Genomic DNA, 20,282 nt, shown 5'->3' with positions numbered 1-20,282 from the left:
GGACAGAAAATGAAATGCTGGCCTTTGTTTTGGAGGAAATGGAGTATAAAAGAGTCACAGAGAGAAGAAGCATGGAAACAGACCCTTTGGTCCGATTCATCCACACCAACCAGATATGCTATAAATCGCACCCCATTTTGCCAGCATTTGGCTAAACCTTGCTTATTCATGTATACATCCAGATGCCTTTTAACTGTTGTATTTGTAATAGCCTCCACCACTTCTTCTGACAACTCATTCCATACATGCAGCACCCTCTGTGTGAAAAAGGTTGACCCTTAAGTCCCTTTTAAATTTTCCCCTGTCATTCTAAACTGATGTCCTCTAGTTTTGGACTCCCCCACCCCGGGGAAAAGGCCTTGTCTATTTACCCTATTCTTGCTCCCCATGATTTCATAAACCGTCCAACCCTGGCAATATCCTTGTAAATCTTTTCTGAACGCTTTCAAGTTTCACAGCATCCTTCCAGGGAGACCAGAGTTCATGCAGTATTCCAAAAGTAGCCGAACGAATGTCCGGTACAGCTGCAACTTGACCTCCCAACTCCATACTCAGTCCACTGCCCATTAAAGGCAAGCATACCAAACACTTGCTTCACCATCCTATCTACCTGCACTCCAAGGTCTCTTAGCAACACTCCCCAGGACATTAACATTAAGTGGATAAGTCCTGCTCTGGTTTGCCTTTCCAAAATGTAGCACCTCACATTTATCTAAATTAAACTCAGTCTGCCATTCCTCAACCCATTGTCCCATCTGATCAAAATCCCATTATACTCTGAAATAACCTTCTTCACTGTCCATTACACCTCCAATTTTGGTGTCATCTGCAAACTTACTAACTATACCTCCTATGTTCACATCAGATCATGATATCCTTCAGGGAAGGAAACTCATCCTTGCCTGGTCTGGCTTACAGGTGACTCCAGACCCACAGCAATGGAGTTGACCCTTAGCTGCCCTCTGGGATGGGCAATAAATGCTGGCCTAGCCAGCAACACACTCATCCTGTGAATGAATGAATGAATAAAAAAACATAAACAACAAAAATCAGTGGACCCAGCACCGATCCTTGTGGCACTCCACTGGTCACAGGCCTGCAGCCTGAAAAACAACCCTCCACCACCACCCTCTGACTTCTACCTTTGAGCCAGTTCTGTATCCAAATGGCTAGTTCTACCATGGGGGAACCCTGTTGAATGCCTTACTGAATTCCATACATATCACATCCACCGTTCTGCCCTCACCAAAATCCTCTTTGTTACTTCTTCAAGAAGGGAGGTTTAACTAAAACTGTACAAGGCCTTGGTCAGACGACAGTTGGAATACTATAAACAGTTTTGATTGCCTTAGCGAAGCAATGGAACCAGTCCAGAGAAGGTTCATGAGGCTGATACTAGGGGTGGAGAGATTGTCTTATGAGGAGAGATTGAGTAGATTGAGCCTGTGTTTATAGAAGAGTGAAGACTATCTTATAAAACTATGAAAGACTTTTTAGGGGACTTGACAGGGTAGATGTATAAAGGTATTGTCCTCTTGTGGGAGAATCTTGGACCAGTGGGTATAATCTCAGAATAAGGCTGAGGTATCATCAGCCATCATACTGATGGAGACAGATTGCTGGCATTCAGAATCTGCATGGCCATATTGAGTTAATGAAAGGGTAAGACAGTGCCTGACTTAGTGGGCATCTCAATGATGTCATGACAACGTTACCCTCTCCTCATGTTTGAGGCAGACTCCACCAGTCTCCCCACAGATCAGATGAATTCACTTGCCAGCCCTGTCAAACACAGTTGTCTGCTCTGTATCAATGTTCGCTGGGGTGCATGGTCTCTGTTGAGCTAGGAGGAGATCATTGGAGCATGCTGGAACCTCCGATTCACCCTCTTCACAGCTCTCTTGCCACCACCATCCCCTGTTACTCGCTTGTATTGTCAGTCACAGACGGTCTCTCCTAAATGGTCCCACTGGAGTGTGAGTACGTGGGCTGGTTTGTAGTAAACGTGAGCCCTGCATTGGTGCATCATCGCGCCGATTCAGCATCTCTGAGGAATCGGGTTCAGCAACTTCTGCCAGTTTGATGCGATGTGTGTGAAGTAGATGAAGGATGTGAGAAATGGCTCTTCCTTGCTAAAGGCTGGGAAGGTGGTCCAAGTTAACACAAGTACTGTACAAACTTCTGTCTGATGTTTAAGGTGAAATTTTAAGTTAGGTGGGAATCATTTTTCATCCAGCGATACTGGTTTGAGCTCCTGCTCTGCTTTAATTTCCTATATTACACTAGTTAGTGTTTTGGTTCATCTTCTGACAGACTCTGAGGTTACAATTGTTAGGTTATAAGATTGTTACAATGTGGGCCTTTAACTTAGAGAAGGAAAAGGAGTGGATCATGTAACCCGAAATCTGCCTCCCAATAAACTCTGGGTGGTTCCACAGTTAGAGATTAAAGGAGACCCAGACCTTTTTACTGAGAAGATGCAAAGTGTTTATACTTTAAAGACCAGTGTGCTAACAGAACTTCTGAAGCCATTGGAATGTGTGGAGAATTTGAGGTTGTAAACATTATGTTTTAACTGTGTTTACTCCCAAGATAAAAGACACTGTGAGGATCTCAAGCATATCTAGTCAGTGTTTCTACCTGGATACAAGGCCCATGTGATTGCCATTGCCATAGAATTGGCGTTGGGAAGGGAAGGGTTTCTGGGAAAATGTTGGTCTACTTGGATACTGGAGAGGGGAGTCTGGCTATAGACAGCAAGTTGATGTGAATTACTGTGTAGGAATATGGATGGTAATTTGTGCTTTGCTTAAGAAAACAAAATTCGTTACTTTTAAAAGAAAAGGGCTAGAAGATTCTGCTAGCTTGCAATCCAGGAAGGATCTCCAGGGAGTTAAAAAAAAAGCATAGTGAAAGTGTCACAAAACTGGCCCTTTTTCTAAAAGCTGTTACTATTCCTCAAGGATACTGTGTCCTTTTTCTTTCCAGTGGACTCATAAAACCCTCCCGGCTGTGAAGTGGCTAGTTTGCTACAAAGAAAGGATTTTGAGAGGCCTTTTGTTTATGTGTAAACAGATGAAACTTCAGGTCAAAGTGGTCATGTTTTAGAAGTGACCTGTAAACCGAAAGGGGAGTAGTCAGCTCTCCAGCTGAGCAGTTCAGTCCAGAACTAGTTAGGAGTTCAGCTGTGTGGAAACAGAATGCTAAACTCTCTCTCCTTCTGCCCTTCCAACTTCAACCTGTAGGCATGTGTTCCATTTTTACTGTTTTTAAGGGGGTTTGTATATATTTGGAACAGCATAATTAAGTCTAGTTGGATAGATTGAGCTCTGTAGGGGTTCTTTATTTTGTTCTTTGTGTTTCATTGTACAATTTTGTGAATAAGGTGTCTGTTTTAAAACCTGGTAATCAACCTAGCTAACTCACTCCGGGTAATTTTCACTGTACACTTAACGAAACAAATTGCAAGGTTATAATCTGGGCTGTCTGCTCAAGAATGTTTTGAGCAGTCTGGTCTAGTCCATAACAAAAGACATATTAGATTGAAGGGATCAGTATAGAGGTAAATTGGTGGGAACTCAGAATCCCCTCGGACTGGTTCCAGAGGGATTGATTATCTGTTAAAGGAAAATATATCTGTGCTTTCATTTGTGCTAAATGAAAACACGGACTGTTTGTTTTCATTGTTTAAAATATGAGTTACACTAAAAATATCATTAGGTTAATGGTACTTCTAGACTTTTAGGAAAAAAAGTCTTAAAATATAAAATTCCCCTCACAGTTTGCAATGCTTAATATGGTCCACAAATGTTGAAATGGTCTCCAGTACTCCAAGACCTAGTCCACTAATATAAATCAGGAAGAGTAAGGTTCCCAATGCTGACCCCTAGACAATGTCAGTACAAACATTCCTCTGGTCTGAAAATATATCTATTAATCATTGCTTTCTGTTTCCTGTCACTCAACCAATTTTGTGTCCATGTCGATACTGTCCCATTCAGTCCATTGTACTGTAGCTTTCCTCGTAAGTCTAATGTGCATGGTCTTGTATTGAAGATCTTCTAGATGTTTGTATACACCATGTCAACAATATTAATCTCATCAATCCCGTCTGTTAATTCTTCAAAGATCTTCAGTGAGTTGGTTTGCATGATTTTCCCATAAGACTCTCCTTAATTAACCCAGATCTGTCCACATAACTATTCAACTCAAATTATTAGCTCGACAATAAAAGTTAAACTGACTGGCTTGTCATTGCTCAGTTTATCCTAACACCCTTTTCTGAACAAATACATAATGTTTGCATTTCAACAGTCCTCAGGCACCATCCCTGAATTTGAAGAAGAAAATATATGGCCCGTGCCTCTGTAGTGTCAGAGAGGGAGATTCCAGTCAATGAAAAACAAAGAGAAACTTTGTTATGCTCAATCGTATTGAGTTAATTTTAAAAAATGGCAACAGCACAAGTTTCTTTTTTCCTCTTTGATAGATAGAATCTATCTATTGTTATAGCATTGAGTATTGACTATTGATTGACTAATATTTCTTTTATTTTTAGATAAGAAAGGCCTTCCTGACGATTTGTTGATGAGGTTAGATTTACTCGACAATGGGTTACAAATTCTCCAAAATGAAACTGTTCAGGTTAGAACGGCAATTTTATATTTTCAAATTTTGTGTGTAGTATAAATTCCATGAATTTTTTGTTTTGACCAGTTTTCTGATTTTGGATTGTTCTGAGGGCTGTGGTATAGCATTGTGTCCTGTAAGGTTTTTCTGCTTGCTTGGGACCTGAAAGGTTTTACTGTTAAATCAATAAACCATTAAGTACAAAGTGCTAGAAGTACATCTTTAGGAAAGGCAGGTGTTAGGTTAAACAGTAGCTAACACTTACTGTTTAGTGTCAGCTACTGTTTAACACTTGTAAAAGAGAGGCTTCCAATAACGATTTGGAGAATCAAACATTTTCAGGATCCCAGTCTGTAACTTGGAGGTGATGTATCACAGGGATCAACGCTCGGGCATATTTAGAATAATGTGAAGAAGGCATTTGGTATACTTTCCTTTATTGGTCAGAGTATTGAGTACAGGAGTTGGGAGGTCATGTTGCAACTGTACAGGACATTGGTTAGGCCACGGTTTGAATATTGTGTGCATTTCTGGTCTCCTTCCTGTCGGAAAGATGTTATGAAACTTGAAAAGATTTACAAGGATGTTGCCAGGGTTGGAGGATCTGAGCTATAGGGAGAGGCTGAACAGGCTGGGGCTGGGAGCGTCAGAGGCTGAGGGGTGACATTATAGAGGTTTACAAAATTATGAGGGGCATGGATAGGATAAATAGGCAAAGTCTTTTCCCTGGGGTCGAGGAGTCCAGAACTAGAGGGCATAGGTTTAGGGTGAGAGGGGAAAGATATAAAAGAGACCTGAGGGGCAACGTTTTCACGCAGAAAACGTGGTACGTGTATGGAATGAGCTGCCAGAGGAAGTGCTGGAAGCTGGTAAAATTACAGCATTGAAAAGGCATCTGGATGGGTATATGAATAGGAAGGATTTGGAGGGATATGGGCCGGGTGCTGGCAGGTGGGACTAGATTGGGTTGGGATATCTGGTCGGCATGGACGGGTTAGACCGAAGGGTCCATTTCCATGCTGTACATCTCCATGACTCCATGACTTGGATGAGGAAAGTGAATATATTACAGTGAAGTTGAGGATGAAAAAAGTGGATGGAAGGCAGTTAGTAAGAATGACACGGAGTCTACAGCAGAATATAAATGAGTAGGCAAATTGAATAGGCAAAAACTTTGTAGGTGGAGTTTAATGTGGGGAGATGTGAGGTTATACACATTGTCATGAAGAGCAGAGGAGCTGAATATTATTTAAATGGAGAAAGACTACAGGATGCTGCCATACAGAGTATTTTGAAAGCCCTTACGCATGAATCTCAAGCACATTGAAAATAAAGAAGCAGGAGCAGGCCATTCAGCCCTTTAAGCTTGTTACAACACTCAATACGATCATGGCTGGTCATCCAACTCAGTCCTCTGACCCTGCTTTCTCCCTATACTCTTTGATCCCTTTAACCCTAGGAACCGTATCAAAATCTTTCCTGAAATAATTGAATGCTTTGGCCTCAACCACAATCTGTAGCTGAGAACAGGCTCCCCATTCTAGAGGTGAAGGAACTTCTCCTCATTCTTAATCCTAAATGGCCTGTCCCATATCCTTAGACTGTGGCCCCTGGTTCTGGAATCCCTGGTCATCGGGAATAACCTTCCTGAGTTTACTCTGTCTAAACCTTTTAGAATTTTGTAAATTTCTATGAGATTACTCCTCCTCTATTCTTCTGAACTCCTGGAATATAATCCTAACCAATTCAATGGGACGAGGAGTGGCAGATGGAGTTTAATTTGGATGTGAAGTGCTGCATTTTGGGAAAGCAAATCAGAGCAGGACTTATACACTTAATGGTCAGGTCCTAGGGAATGTTGCTGAGCAAAGAGACCTTGGAATGCAGGTTCATAGCTCCTTGTAAGTGGAGTCACAGGTATACAGGATCATGAAGAAGGCATTGGGTGTGCTTGTCTCTATTGTTCAGTACACTGAGTATAGGAGTTGAGAGGACATTGGTTAGGCCATTTTTGGAATACTGCAATCAGCTCTGAGCTCCCCCCTATAGGAATGATGTTGTCAAACTTTAAATGGTTCAGAAAAGACTTACAAGGATGTTAGGGTTTGAACCAAAGGGAGATACTTAATAGGGTGGAGCTGTTTTCCCTGGAGCGTCGGAGGCTGAGGGGTGACCATATAGAGGTTTATAAAATCATGAGGGGCATGGATAGGGTAAATAGCCAAGTTCTTTTCCCTGGGATAGGGGAGTCCCAAACTAGAGGTTTAAAGTGAGAGGGGAAAGATTTAAAAGGGACCGAAGGAGTAACTGTTTCACACAGAGGGTGATGCATGTACAGAATAAGCTGCCAGAGGAAGTGGTGGAGGTGGGAACAGATACAGCATTTAAAAGGCATCTAAATGCGTATATGACAAGGAAGGGTTTAGAGGGATATGGGCCAAATGCTGGCAAATGGGATTGGATTAGGTTAGGCTATCTGGTCGGTATGCATGAGTTGGACCTCTCTATGACTCTGTGACACTTCATACGTCAGTCCTGCCTTCCCATCATCACTAGAATATCCTTCCTCAAATAAGGAGATCAAAACTACACACAATATTCCAGGTCTGGCTTCACCAAGGCCTTCTACATTTGCAGCAAGACATCCCTGCTCCTATACTTGAATTCTCTCATAATGAAGGCCAACATACCATTTACCTTCTTGACTGCCTGCTGCTCCTGCATGCTTACTCTCAGCAACTGGTATGTGAAGCCACCCAGGTCTCATTGCACATTTCTGTCTCCAAATCTATCGCCATTCAGCTAACAATCCAACTTCCTGTTTTTGCCTTGAAACCAAATAACCTCACACTTATTGACATTTGCCGCCATGTATTCGCCCACTCCCTCGGCCTGAACAAATCACACTGAAGCATCTCTGCATCCTCCTCATGGCCCATTCCCCGACCCCCCCGCCAGCTCTGTGTCATTTGCAGAGGCAAAAATAGACAAGCATTCGAGTTGAGCGAGTGATATGGAAGGCAGATGGAACGCTTTATTTCCAAGGAAATGGAGTAACAAAGTAGGGAAGTCCTACTAAAATTATGTGTGAGATTCGTCGGACCACAGCTGGAAAACTGTGAAGAGTTTGGTTCCTCCTCATCTAAGGAATGGTACACAGAGGAACCTTGGTTATCTGAATGACACGGGCGGGGAGTATTTTGTTTGAATAATCAAATACCAGATAACACAGTTTAGCCAAACATTGGGACCTTGCAATTCTTTTCGGATAATCGATGTTCGGATAATTGAGGTTCCTCTGTACCGACACTGGAGGGAGTCCAGACAAGGTTTGCTTGGTTAATCCTGGGTGTGGAGAGACTTTTTTTTTGCGGAGAGGTTGGTCAGTTTGTCTGTGTTCATTGGAGCTTACAAGAATGAGAATGGACCGTATTGAAACAAATAAGATGCTCAGGAGATTAAATGAAAACCGAAAGAACTGCGGATGCCGGAAATCAGAAACTAGAAAAGAAATTGCTGGGAAAGGTCAGCAGGTCCGGCTGCATCTGTGGAGAGAAACCCTACGTCACTGGACCTGAAAGGTTAACTCTGATTTCTCTGCACAGATGCTGCCAGACCTGCTAAGACCCTCAACAGGCTTGACAGGGTAGAGGCAGAGGGATTGTTTCCCCTTGCGGGAGGGTCCAGAACCAGAATGTGTATTCCCAATGTCAGGGATCACCATTAAAGACGAGGAGGAATGGCTTCCTCTAGGAGGGTGGTGAATATGTGGAAACCTTGACCACAGAGGCTGGGTCACCAAGTTTATTCAAGGCTGAGGAGTGTAGGGTGGGGAGTGGAGGGTAGGGGGTGGTGTTGGTTGGGTCTGCATGGGGTGTTCTTTGGAGGGGCAGTGTGGATGGGCTGAATGGCCTGCTTCCACACTGTAGGAAGTCTACAATTCTATACCCTGAGGAACTAGGCATTTGTCTCTGACGAGGCCTGGATTCCTGTGCAGGAAATTTTGTTGGTTAGACAGATGTCCATTTCTTGGCAAATGTCCTCTGACCCAGAGACAGGGACAATACGATTGCACAGTAACCCTTAACTTGAGATTTTTAAAGGCTGCAATGTTGTCCAATATGGGGATCGAGCCCACAGCCTTGTGATTAGCACCACCCTCCAATCATTTGAGCTAACTAGCCCATTCCCCACATCCTTAACTTTATACTGTTTCATCAATCCATGACCTTAACAACACAATGAACATTAATGGCACTAACGGCTGCCCTTTGTATTTCTCTCTTTATAGGATAGGGAATTGATAGCGACCCTTAAACGGAAACTGGAAGAAATGGAAGAAGATTTTGAGAGTCGCCTTGCAATATTGCAGGCCGACCACGATGAACTCCAGGTGATGTTTCACTTTTATTCCTGAGAGGCAAGAGCTCGCCACTTGGTGACAGTCTCCTCATTGATTTTGGGCCACGTGGCTTTCCAAATACACGTGGTCACTCGTCGAGTTTACTCACAGTGCTTTTAATTTGCTGCCAGTGTTTGTTTAATGACCTTTAACCCTCCCTGCACTTCCTTTCTCAACATTTGCAAATGTGCTTTCGCGCAGGGAATTCAAGAAAAGCTTGAACTTCTTGAAGAAAAGAAGGTCGACAAAGAATTTTTGGAAATGGAGATCAACGCGGTAAGAGCCTTTTTTGGTTGATAGAACAATTAGTAAGTCATATAATTATGTAACTTGTGTCATACATCGGACACAAGGGGTGGTCCTGGCTTCTTCTGCTTTATCATTACAAAATACAGCCCACTGTTTTACTTTTTCAATCCACAAGGAGTGAGGGAGGAGGACACTGAGGGGGGCTGAGGGAGGAGAGTGGGCAGAAGGAGGAGGGGGAGCAGTAGAAAGAAGGGGAGTGGAGGAAGGGAGGCAGCGAGACGGATGGAGGGAGGGAGGCAGGAGTGGGAATAAAGGGAAGGGAGAATGAGGTGAGTGGAGGGAAGGTGGAAATGAGGGGAGGGGAGTGATAGGGAGAGGAGGGAGTGAGGGAGCAGGGGGAGTGGAGGGAGGGAGTGAGGGGAGAGGTTGTAAGGAGGAGGGGTTTGGGGGGTTGGAAGATTGGGGGTCAGGTGATAATGTTGATCAAAGACAGATCTTATTTGACTCGAGCTGTGGACCAGAAGTTGCGATGTTACACTGGGGGTGTATACTCTCAACGAACAAATCGTGAGGAGAAGTTGTAGGAGAAAATCTATGATCAACATTCAGAAAAACAATGAAGTAGCAATCATGGGAAATTACATATTATCATGATCTAGATGGGGAAGGGAGGGACAATATATAAAGGGCAAAGTGAGGTAAAAGTTACAGTAAACTTTTTATTAACCAGCACTTATGGGACCAGGAATGTACCAGTTAAACCATAAGACATAGGAGCAGAAATTAGGCCATTCAACCCTTGATCCCCTCGACACTCAAGAACCTATCTATCTCTGTCTTAATTATACTCAATGACCCGGCCTCCACAACATTCTGTGGCAGTGAATTCCATTGGTTCACCACTCTCTGGCTGAAGAAGTTTCTCCTTATCTCTGTTCTAAAGGGTCTTCCCCTTACTCTAAGGCTGGCTGCCCTTGTGTCCTATTCTCTCCTACTCATTGAAATATCTTCTGAACATCTACTCTGTCCAGGCCATTCAGTATTCTGTAAGTTTCAATTAGACCACCCTCATCCTTCCAAAGTCCTCAAACGTTCCTCATATGTTAAGATTTTCATCTCTGGGACCATTCTCGAGAACCTCCTCTGATCACGCTCCAGGGTCAGTACATCCTTCCTGAGATACGGGGCCCAAAACTGCACACAATACTCCAAATGTGGCCTGACCAGAGCCTTCTGGAGCCTCAGATGTACATCCCTGCTTTTATATTCAAGCCCTCTCAAAATAAATGCCAACATTGTATTTGCTTTCCTAACTACTGACTAACCTGCAAGTTTACCTTGAATGAATCCTGGACTAGAACTCCCAATTCTCATTGCACTTCAGACTTCTGAATTTCCTCCCCGTTTAGAAAATAGTCCATGCCTCAATTCTTCTTACCAAAGTGCATGACCTCACACTTTCCCATGTTGTATTCCATCTGCCACTTCTTTGCCCACTCTCCTAACCTTACCAAAACCTTCTGCAGCCTCCCCATGTCCTCAATGCCACCTGACCGCTACCTATCTTTGTAGCGTATGCAAACTTAGCCAGAATGCCCTCAGTTCCTTCATCAACATCGTTAATGTAAAAAGTGAAAAGTTGTGGTCCCTAAACTGAGCCTTGTGGAACATCACTGGTCACTGTCTGCCATCCTGAGAAGGACCCTTTTATCCCCACTCTCTGCTTTCTGCCAGAAGCCATCTTCGATCCATGGGCTTGCTTTGAACACCATGGGCCCTATCTTAGTCAGCATTCCTGATGAAGGGCTTTTGCCCGAAACGTCGATTTTGCTGCTCGTTGGATGCTGCCTGAACTGCTGTGCTCTTCCAGCACCACTAATCCAGTATTTGCTTTCCAGCATCTGCAGTCATTGTTTTTACCTCTATCTTAGTCAGCAGCCTCCTGTGTGGCACCTTGTCAAAGGCCTTCTTGAAGTCCAGGTAGATAAAATCCATTGGTTCTCCTTGGTCAAACCTGCGCATTACTTCATCAAAGAATTCTAGCAGATTTGTCAGGTGTGACCTCCCCTTGATGAAACCATGCTGACTTTGCTCATTTTTATCATACACCTCTTAAGTATTCAGAAGTCTCATCTTTCACAATGGATTCCAGGATCTTACTACAACTGAGTTTAGCCGAATCAGTCTGTAATTTTCCATCTTTTGCCTCACTCTCTTTTTAATCAGTGATGTCATGTTAGTGATTGTGCAGTCCTCTGGGACCCTCCCTGATTCTAGTGATTCCTGAAAGATCAACACTAACACCTCCACTATCTCGTCAGCTATCTCCCTTAGAGCCCTGGGGTGTAGTCCATCTGGTCCAGGTGATTTATCCACCTTCAGGCCATTCAGTTTTTTCTAGGACCTTCTCCTTTGTGATGGCCACCATACTCAGCTCTGCCTTCTTACTCTCTTGAATTTTTGGGATATTACTCGTGTCTTCCATCGTGAAGACTGTGACATGAAATAATTATTCAGTTCCTCAGCCATTTCTCTGTTCCCCACTGCGATCTCTCCAGTGCCATTTTCCAGCAGCCCAATGTCCACTCTTACCTCTCTTTTGCCCTTTAAATATCTAAAGAAACCCTTACAGTCTTCCCATATATTACTGGTTAGCTTACCCTCATATTCAATCTTCGCCCTCCTTATTTCTTTTTTTGTTGCTCTCTGTTGGTCTTTGTCAATCTTCTGGATTTCCACTGCCCTTTGCTACATTATATGCTTTCTCTCTTGCTTTTATGCTGTCCCTGACTTCCCTGGTCAGCCATCGTTGCCTCATCCTCCCTGTACAATTCTTCTTTTTCCTCAGGATGAGTCTCTGCTCTGTCTCCTGAATTACTCCCAGAAACTCCTGCCATTGCTGTTCCATTGTCTTTCCTGCTAAGGTCCTCTGCCAGTCACACATAATCAATGTAAAAACACACACTAAGTAATAGAACTGTAATGCAGAGGGGAATGCATAAATCACTTAAATAATAAGGCAAGTTTGCCTGAAATAAAACTTACTCGCAGATAGCCCTCTCACTCGCACCATCATTTGACTATGTGGAGATTGCAATAATACAGGAAACGTCCAGTATTTGAGGAGTATAATTCTTGCCAGCTCATCGAGGATGCTGGTTAAAACAGAGTATGCTGTACTGAAAAAAAACACACCTTTTTCAATCTGCTTCCAGCCCAACAGGTACTGTGAATGCTGGAAATCTGAAACACAAAGGGGAAGTGTTGCAAATGCTCAGCAGGTCTGGCAGTAGGTGTCAAGAAGTTGAGGTCATGGGTTTCAGGCTACAAGGCCAGCCACTTATGATGGGGATGCAGAGAAATGTGTTTATTCAGCGGGTTCTCAATCTCTCGAAATCTCTGCCTGTTGGTGCTGTAGATGCCCAGACAATGGGTATTCTCATGGCACTGAAGGATCAGCTGGGAATGAGTTGAGGTGAAGTTCAGCGACTGACGAAGCAAGCTGCATGGGGCTAAATGGTCTGTCCCTGCTCCGATTAATGCATATTATTGAAGGTGATTATAAAAGCTTTGCTTTGACATAAAGGGGCTTCTGAACAGTCAGCTTATAATGAACTTGTTCAAAGCAACATTTTTCACTTTGAAACTTACTTGTGTGTGTGTGTGAGACAGAGAGAGAGAGATAACTACAGTTTGTAAATGGAAAGCTGTTAGAAAGGTCTCTGTTAAATGGATGAATAGTTTTATTAGAGAGTTACTGGGCTTTATAGAGCAGGGAGGGGTAAGGTTTCAGACTGCATTCTGCTTTGGGTTACTTGCCTTGTTAGTGCCATGAAGCTTAGCCTTTGACATGAAGGATCATTATCTTCAGCCAGGTCTATCTCACCACCACCCTCTGCTGTTGCAGAATTGTCAGAGTTCCCCTCCATATACCATCCTGACGTAGACCATCTTCACCAATGTTACTGGGTTAAGATCCTGGATCTGTCCCAGTAGTGTGGGGTTTACCTACAGCCCATGGACTGCAGTGGTTTAAAAAGGCAACTCACCACTGCCTTCCACAGTGTGTCCCAGCGAGCAATGCTCACATTCCATTCATGAATAAAATACAGCCTACTAACCTGACATTCAATACTGAAAGAGCAGAAATGTCCTTCCCTGAAAATGTGGGAGGAGTGAAAATTGAGGTTTGGCTCCACCTCCAAGCTCCAATCCTTCACAACTCTCCATGGTAACAGTCTAGGATTAAATCAGCCTGATCACAACCCTCGGTCGCAGTTGATCTTGTCATGAACTTCCAACAACATACATGTGCTATCAGTGAGTTTCCCTATTTCCAACTTTGTCAAACCGTCGTCTTCCCTACTCTCTCAGCTCATTGCTGCTGGACCCCTAGTACCTGCCTTCGTTACCTCTCAACTCAACTACTCCTGGCTGGTCTACCCATCAGAAATCGGAAACCACCAGCCCACTCCTGTCACTGTTGTGCACACTGACCTACACCGACCCTCCCCGGTTTGATTTTAAAATTCTCACCCTTGCTTTCACATCTTATCCATGGTGTCACCCCTCTCTACCTCTTTGACTCCCACAACCCTCTGAGATGACTCTGTCCCATAATTTGTGACTTTTTTATTCGCTCATGGGATGTAGGCATCGCTGGCTGGCAGCATTTATTGCCCGTCCCTACTTGCCCTTGAGAAAGTGGTTGTGAGTTGCCCTCTTGAACTGCTGCAGTCCTCCTGCTGTAGGTGGAACGACAATATTGTTAAGGAGGGAATCTCATGATTTTGACCCAGTGTCTGTGAAGGAACAGTGATATATTTCCAAGTCAGGATGGTGAGTTGTGTAGAGGGAGTAGCTACTGCCCTTGTCTTTATAGATGGAAGTGGTCATGGGTTTGGAAGATGCTCTCTAAAGATCTAAGGTAAATTTTTGAAGTGTGTCTTATAGATAGTACGCACTGCTGCTACTGAGCGTCGGCGGTGGAGGGAGGGGATGTTTGTGGATGTAGTGCCAATCAGGCGGGCTGCTTTGTTCTGGATGGTGTCAAACTTCTTGAGTGTTGTTGGAGCTGCACCCATCCAGGCAAGTGGGGAGTAGTCCATTGTGCTTTGGAGATGGATATCAGGCTCGAGGGAGTCAGGAGGTGAGTTACTTGCTGCAGTATTCCAAGCATCTGACCTGTTCTTGTAGCCAGTGTGGTGAGTCCAGTTGAGTTTCTAGTCAATGATAACCCCCAGGATGTTGGCAGTGAGGGATTCAATGAAGGTAACACCATTGAATGTGAAGAGGCAGTGGTTATATTGTCTGTTGTTGGTGATGGTCTTGCATGGCAGTTATGTGGTGTGAATATTACTTGCCACTTGTCACTTGAAGCCTGGATATTCTCCGGATCTTGTTGTATGTGAACATGGACTGCTTCAGGATCTGAGGAGTTGTGAATAATGCTGAACATTGTACATCCTTGATTTTTATTACTCCAACAGTGGTGGCTGTGCCTCCAGCCCCATCAGCCCTAAGCTCACCATTACTGCAACTGGCTTTAATTCCAATTTATTAATTAAATTCCAATGAAAACCCGGATGCCCAATGCAATAGCAAACTCTAATGACTGCTCCACTTAATTGTTAAATCTAGAGTTGGGAGGTCATGTTGCAGCTGTACAGGACATTGCTTAGGCCACTTTTGGAATATTGTGTGTAATTCTGGTTTCCCTGCTATAGGAAGGATGTTGTGAAACTTGAAAGGGTTCAGAGAAGATTTACAAGGATGTTGCCAGGGTTAGATAGTCTGAGCTATAGGGTGGGGCTGTTTTCCCTGGAGCGTCGGAGACTGAGGGATGGACCTTATAGACGTTTATAAAATCAGGAGGGGCACGGATAGGGTAAATAGACAAGGTCTCTTCCCTGGGGTGCAAGTCTTTGAGGTGAGAGGGAAAAGATTTAAAAGGGACCTAAGGGGCAACTTTTCCACGCAGAGGGTGGTGCGTGTATGGAATGAGCTGCCAGAGGAAGTGGTGGAGGCTGGTACAATTACAACATTTAAAAGGCATCTGGATGGGTATATGAATAGGAAGGGTTTAGAGGGATATGGGCCAGATGCTGGCAAATGGGACTAGATTGGGTTGGGATATCTGGTCAGCATGGATGAGTGGACTGAAGGGTCTGTTTCCGTGCTGTACATCTCTATGACTATGACTCTATCCACACTCGCTGCTTTGCCAGATTCCGGGTTGATCCATTCCGAAGGAAGGCTGGTAACTTTCAAACCCTGTTTTATTTCTCACTGCAGAAAGCTGACAAGAAAGCACTAGATTCGAAAGTGAGTCGAACGCTGCTGGATGCGACGGCACAGCAATTAAATGCAATGATGCAGGAATTGTTGAATAAAGTGTGTGCCCAAGAAAAGGACTGGCAGAAGGTTTTGGAGAAGCTTCTTTGTGACATGGACTGCAAGGTAATATGATCCAGGGTTTATTTCTGACCTCAGCATTCTAATCATTACTAAAAGGAATTAATGAAATTACCGTCCTGTCTTTGCTGCAGAAATAAGTATTGGTATAAATAGTCTGTACAGTTCAAATAGGATAGGACAGTGTCTGTTTAAACGAGATCTATTCAACTGAAACTGCTAACGCTCACATTGTCATGAAATGACCATTTGAAACTGGGTAAAGATTCACTGTATGCTTGTGAATTTGAAGTTTCCTGAACTGAGTTAGATTTTCTGAGTTCATGTTACTGATTTGTAACAATACGAAGTGACACTTCTGTTTTTAATCTGTATCCATGTAGCAGTCTTGAAGGGTAAGCTTTTTAAAAAAATTTGTGGTTCTGAGACTCGCTTCTCTGTGTGTACAGTCCATTTTTTACAGAGAGACAGGGGTGATGTCTGTTGCTGTGTGAACTGAAATGTGCTGGAGGGGTGTGACACTGTTTTAAATGCAAATTGGGTATTGGACTCTGAGGGAAGGGATGCTGTATTTTCACACTGGGGATGGGAAGTGGGAGTCGGTACTGTTTCTAGGACCCTGTGCACTTTCCTCCGGCTTTGAGGGAAGCAGCCATTAGGAAGCCTGTATCGTTGATGTGGTGGCCAGCTGCCTTTCTAGTTAAGGACTGGGTCCTCGAAACTGGAGTGCTGATCTAACACCCAGCAGCTATAGAGCAGCAGCAGGTCTCTGGAAAGAATAGTTAACTGAGAGAGTCCTTCAACAGAGATTTGTTCTCCTCCACAATTAATTTAAAAACTGAAATGACAAGGGGAGAAAGAAGCTAGGCCACAACTGTTTGGAGGCGCAGGGTTGGACAGTGAGACTGGGACAGTGTCTTGAGGGAGGGGGGAGGGGGTGTTAGAGTTGAAATCCCTCTTTGGCTGTAACCCCGGAAAGCCTGTTTTGGTGGCCACACACAGGCACACATACTCACACACACACTCTCTCTCTCACAAACGTGCACACATACGCACACACACTCTCTCTCTCTCTGACACACTCTCTCACACACACACGCTCTCACACATGTGCACACTGTCTCTCTCTGACACACTCTCTCTCTCTCTCTGACACACTCTCTCTCACACACACACACACACACACACACTCACACATGCGCACACTGTCTCTTGCACACATGCACACACGCACTCACTCTCGCACATGCACACGTACCTTCTCCTCTCACACCCACACACACACACACACTCTCACACACTCACACACACACAGTCACACACATGCACACAGATTCTTACACACAGATTCTTAAACACTCACTCACTCACACACACACTCTCTCTCTCTCTCTCTCTCTCTAACACACACTCACACAGTGCACGTGCGTGCGTATGCACACACACACACACACACACACACACACACACACACACACACACACACACACACACACACACACACACACACCTCTCCCACCAAGGCCACAGGGCTGACCGGACGGTTTGCCACATGGAGTGCCTGGACGGAGAGGCTATCTGTGACCTTTACCAATCCGGGATGGCCTCCTCGCAATATACTTAACAAGTCTCGTAATGAGAAACCTGTCCACCTTCACCAAGGAAGGCCCTAGCCAGGGTCTGTTTGAAGCGAGCAGACCAGTCAGTCAGTGTTGTCAAGCCCTGTTCACCTCCGCTCTGGACCGTTCAGCATCTGGCAAATTTATCCTTGTGCTTCCTGTCAGCCTGCTCTCCAATAACACTGCCGTTTTTCCAGCTGGGGTTTATTCTCACCTATTTCTGATTCACTTTGGTTGTCTCATTTTCATTCCATGCCTGATGCCTTTCTTGTTGCTGACCTTATGACAAATTGACCACCACTTTCTTTGTCAGAAGTAAAGTCACCCGTCAAAGGAGCAGCGCTCTGAAAGCTTGTGATTTGAATTAAACCTGGCAAGAAAACGGGTGGCACAGTGGTTAGCACTGCTGCCTCACAGCACCAGGGTCCCAGGTTCGATTCCAGTCTCGGGCAAATGTCTGTGTGGAGTTTGCACATTCTCCCTGTGTCTGTGTGGGTTTCCTCCGGGTGCTTCAGTCTCCTCCCACAATCCAAAGATGTGCAGGTCAGGTGAATTCTTCAGAGGGTCGGTGGGGACTGGTTGGCCTGAAGAGCCTGTTTCCACACTGTAGGGAATCCAGTCTAATTGTAGAACCTGGTGTTGTGTGATTTCCGACTCTGTCCATCTCGCTCCAACATCATCAGCTTCTTTGAAATTCGGGTCATTGTGGTTCTCCTCGAGTTTCCTCAGGAAGGGAAGCACATTTTTCTTATCAGTGTTTTAGCTGAAGTGAAATAAAAACTCTTAATAATGGACAGAAATAAGAGGGAATGAGTTGAAAAGTTAAGAAAGATGACAACTGTGAAAGAAAATCAGATTAAAGGTGCGATTATTTAATGACATAAAATACTGCAAGCTTGTTCAGTAGACCGGTTGTGAAATGACGTCTGGGTGTATGTTTAATGGAAAGGAATAATCTGACCGATTGCTGACGTTGTAATTTATTCCAGCTGGATCGAATGGAACTGGATCCGTTGAAGAAGCAGTTGGAAGACCGGTGGAAACAGCTGAAGAAACAGCTGAGAAATGGCCCAGGCTTTGACGCGGATACTGCTGCTGGATTCAGAAAGTGGGTGAAGTGAACACAGGCCTCTAAAGAAAATACAGGAGGAATCATTTTAGTGAGATGGGAATGTCCTGAAGAGACGTGAGAAGGAGTTGAGAGCTTCCACGTCCATGTTTGTTAATATTTTTTCCCACTGCGCATCCACTGAGTTACTGGCATAACGTGGGGAAGCCCACTATACCAGCCCTGCAGTTGGCCGCCAGTCGTTATTAACTCCAAATGACCAGATCCCCCGCTAGTCACCTAATTGTACACAGTTATGTAAGCGACTGGGACTCATAAATCAGAAGCACTAAGTCAAAGTTAATGACCGCTAAATTATGGCCAGAGTTAGTACAGAGAATTCTGTGACTAAGTACAGGAATCCGTTTGCAGAATGGGTATGTATGAGCAGCGCGGTGGCTCGGTGCTCAGCACTGCTGCCTCACAGCGCCAGGGACCTGGGTTTAATTCCAGCTTCGGGCAACTGTCTGTTTGCACATTCTCCCCGTGTCTGCGTGGGTTTCCTTCGGGTGCTCCGGTTTCCTCCCACAATCCAAAGATGTGCAGGTTAGGTGAATTGGCTATGTAAAATTGCCCATAGTGTTAGGTGCGTTAGTCAGAGGTAAATACAGGGATTGAGTCTAGGTAGATTACTGTCCAGAGGGTCGGTGTGGGCTGAAGGGCCTGTTTCCACACTGTAGGGAATCTAATCTTAAAAAAAACTGTGTGGAATTTGCACATTCTCCCCATGTCTGCGTGGGTTTCCTCTGGGTGCTCAGATTTTCTCCCACAGTCCAAAGATGTGTAGGGAAGGTATGCTAAATTACCCCAATGTGTCCAGGGATATTAGGCTAGGTGGATTACCCATGGGAAGCACAGGGTTCCAGGGATGGGTCTGGGTGATGTTGTTTGGAGGGTCAGTGTGGATTTGATGGTTTGAATGGCCTGCTTCGACACTGTAGGCATTCTATGATGTAGACACATAATGAACGTCAATGTAGATTTGTAGCGGGATTGAGGGGGGGCTATACTTGTGGGAAGTCAGTGCATTAATGTAGTAGAGGAATCTGATGTATAGGTGGTTTTTAAGAGTGCGTGGAGACTTCTTGTGAGAACCTAGTATTTATTTCTCAGATGACAGGTTTGCTGTCTCTTCAGGTGTTAGTTGACTCTCCCCCAGTTTTCAAAATGCCCGCACCTTTTATATCCTTGATGACCTTTTAATTTGTTTACAATCTGAATCGTTCCCGGTAGTCAAAAGCCATCAGGTTTTCAGTATCTCAGGGCTCGGTTTAAATGAATTGGCTGAATTTGGTAAGGCTAATTGTCTTGGTAAAAATACTGTTTGATGCAAAATATTTCAATTCAGGCACTCTCCGTGCACCTACACTTTAAACTGCTATTCAGACATCCACTTTAAGCACCAAAAAAAACCATGATTTAAAGGGACCATGCAACGCTTTCTCCCATTTTTACAATTTCACACGCACCAACTTCGCAACAGTAGTCTGATAATTAGGAGCAGACCACTCAGAAGAAATGTTAAGAAACACATTCACACACAAAGGGTGGTCGAGGTCTGGAACTGTCTTCCACAAATGGTACGGGATGCAGGATCACCTGTTAATCTGAGAGAGAGAATTTTCTGTGAAGCAAAGGCATGAGGGGATATAAGCCAAAAGCACTTTCGGCTATAGATCAGTCATGATCTTATTGAATGATGGAACAGACCTGAGGGGCTGAATGGCCTCCTCCTGTTCTTGTGTTGCTATCAGGTGACTCTCTGTGTGGAGTTTGCACATTCTCCCCGTGTCTGCGTGGGTTTCCTCCGGGTGCTCCGGTTTCCTCCCACAATCCAAAAATGTGCAGGTCAGGTGAATTG

General features: G+C 44.4%; 1 protein-coding gene across 1 annotated transcript in view; it reads left to right on the top strand.

Moving 5' to 3' along the window:
* The window catches only part of LOC140464790 (uncharacterized), a 106,317-nt gene that overhangs the window by 37,390 nt on the left and 48,645 nt on the right, over positions 1-20,282 (top strand). The window contains exons 7-11 of the mRNA XM_072560278.1: positions 4,559-4,644; positions 8,921-9,022; positions 9,233-9,307; positions 15,575-15,739; positions 18,303-18,421. Of these exons, the coding sequence (XP_072416379.1) occupies positions 4,559-4,644; positions 8,921-9,022; positions 9,233-9,307; positions 15,575-15,739; positions 18,303-18,421 (547 nt within the window). The remainder of the gene's footprint in view (positions 1-4,558; positions 4,645-8,920; positions 9,023-9,232; positions 9,308-15,574; positions 15,740-18,302; positions 18,422-20,282) is intronic.

Source organism: Chiloscyllium punctatum, chromosome 40 (assembly GCF_047496795.1).
Source record: "Chiloscyllium punctatum isolate Juve2018m chromosome 40, sChiPun1.3, whole genome shotgun sequence".
Classification (NCBI taxonomy): domain Eukaryota; kingdom Metazoa; phylum Chordata; class Chondrichthyes; order Orectolobiformes; family Hemiscylliidae; genus Chiloscyllium; species Chiloscyllium punctatum.
This window is presented reverse-complemented; position numbering and strand designations above follow the sequence as displayed.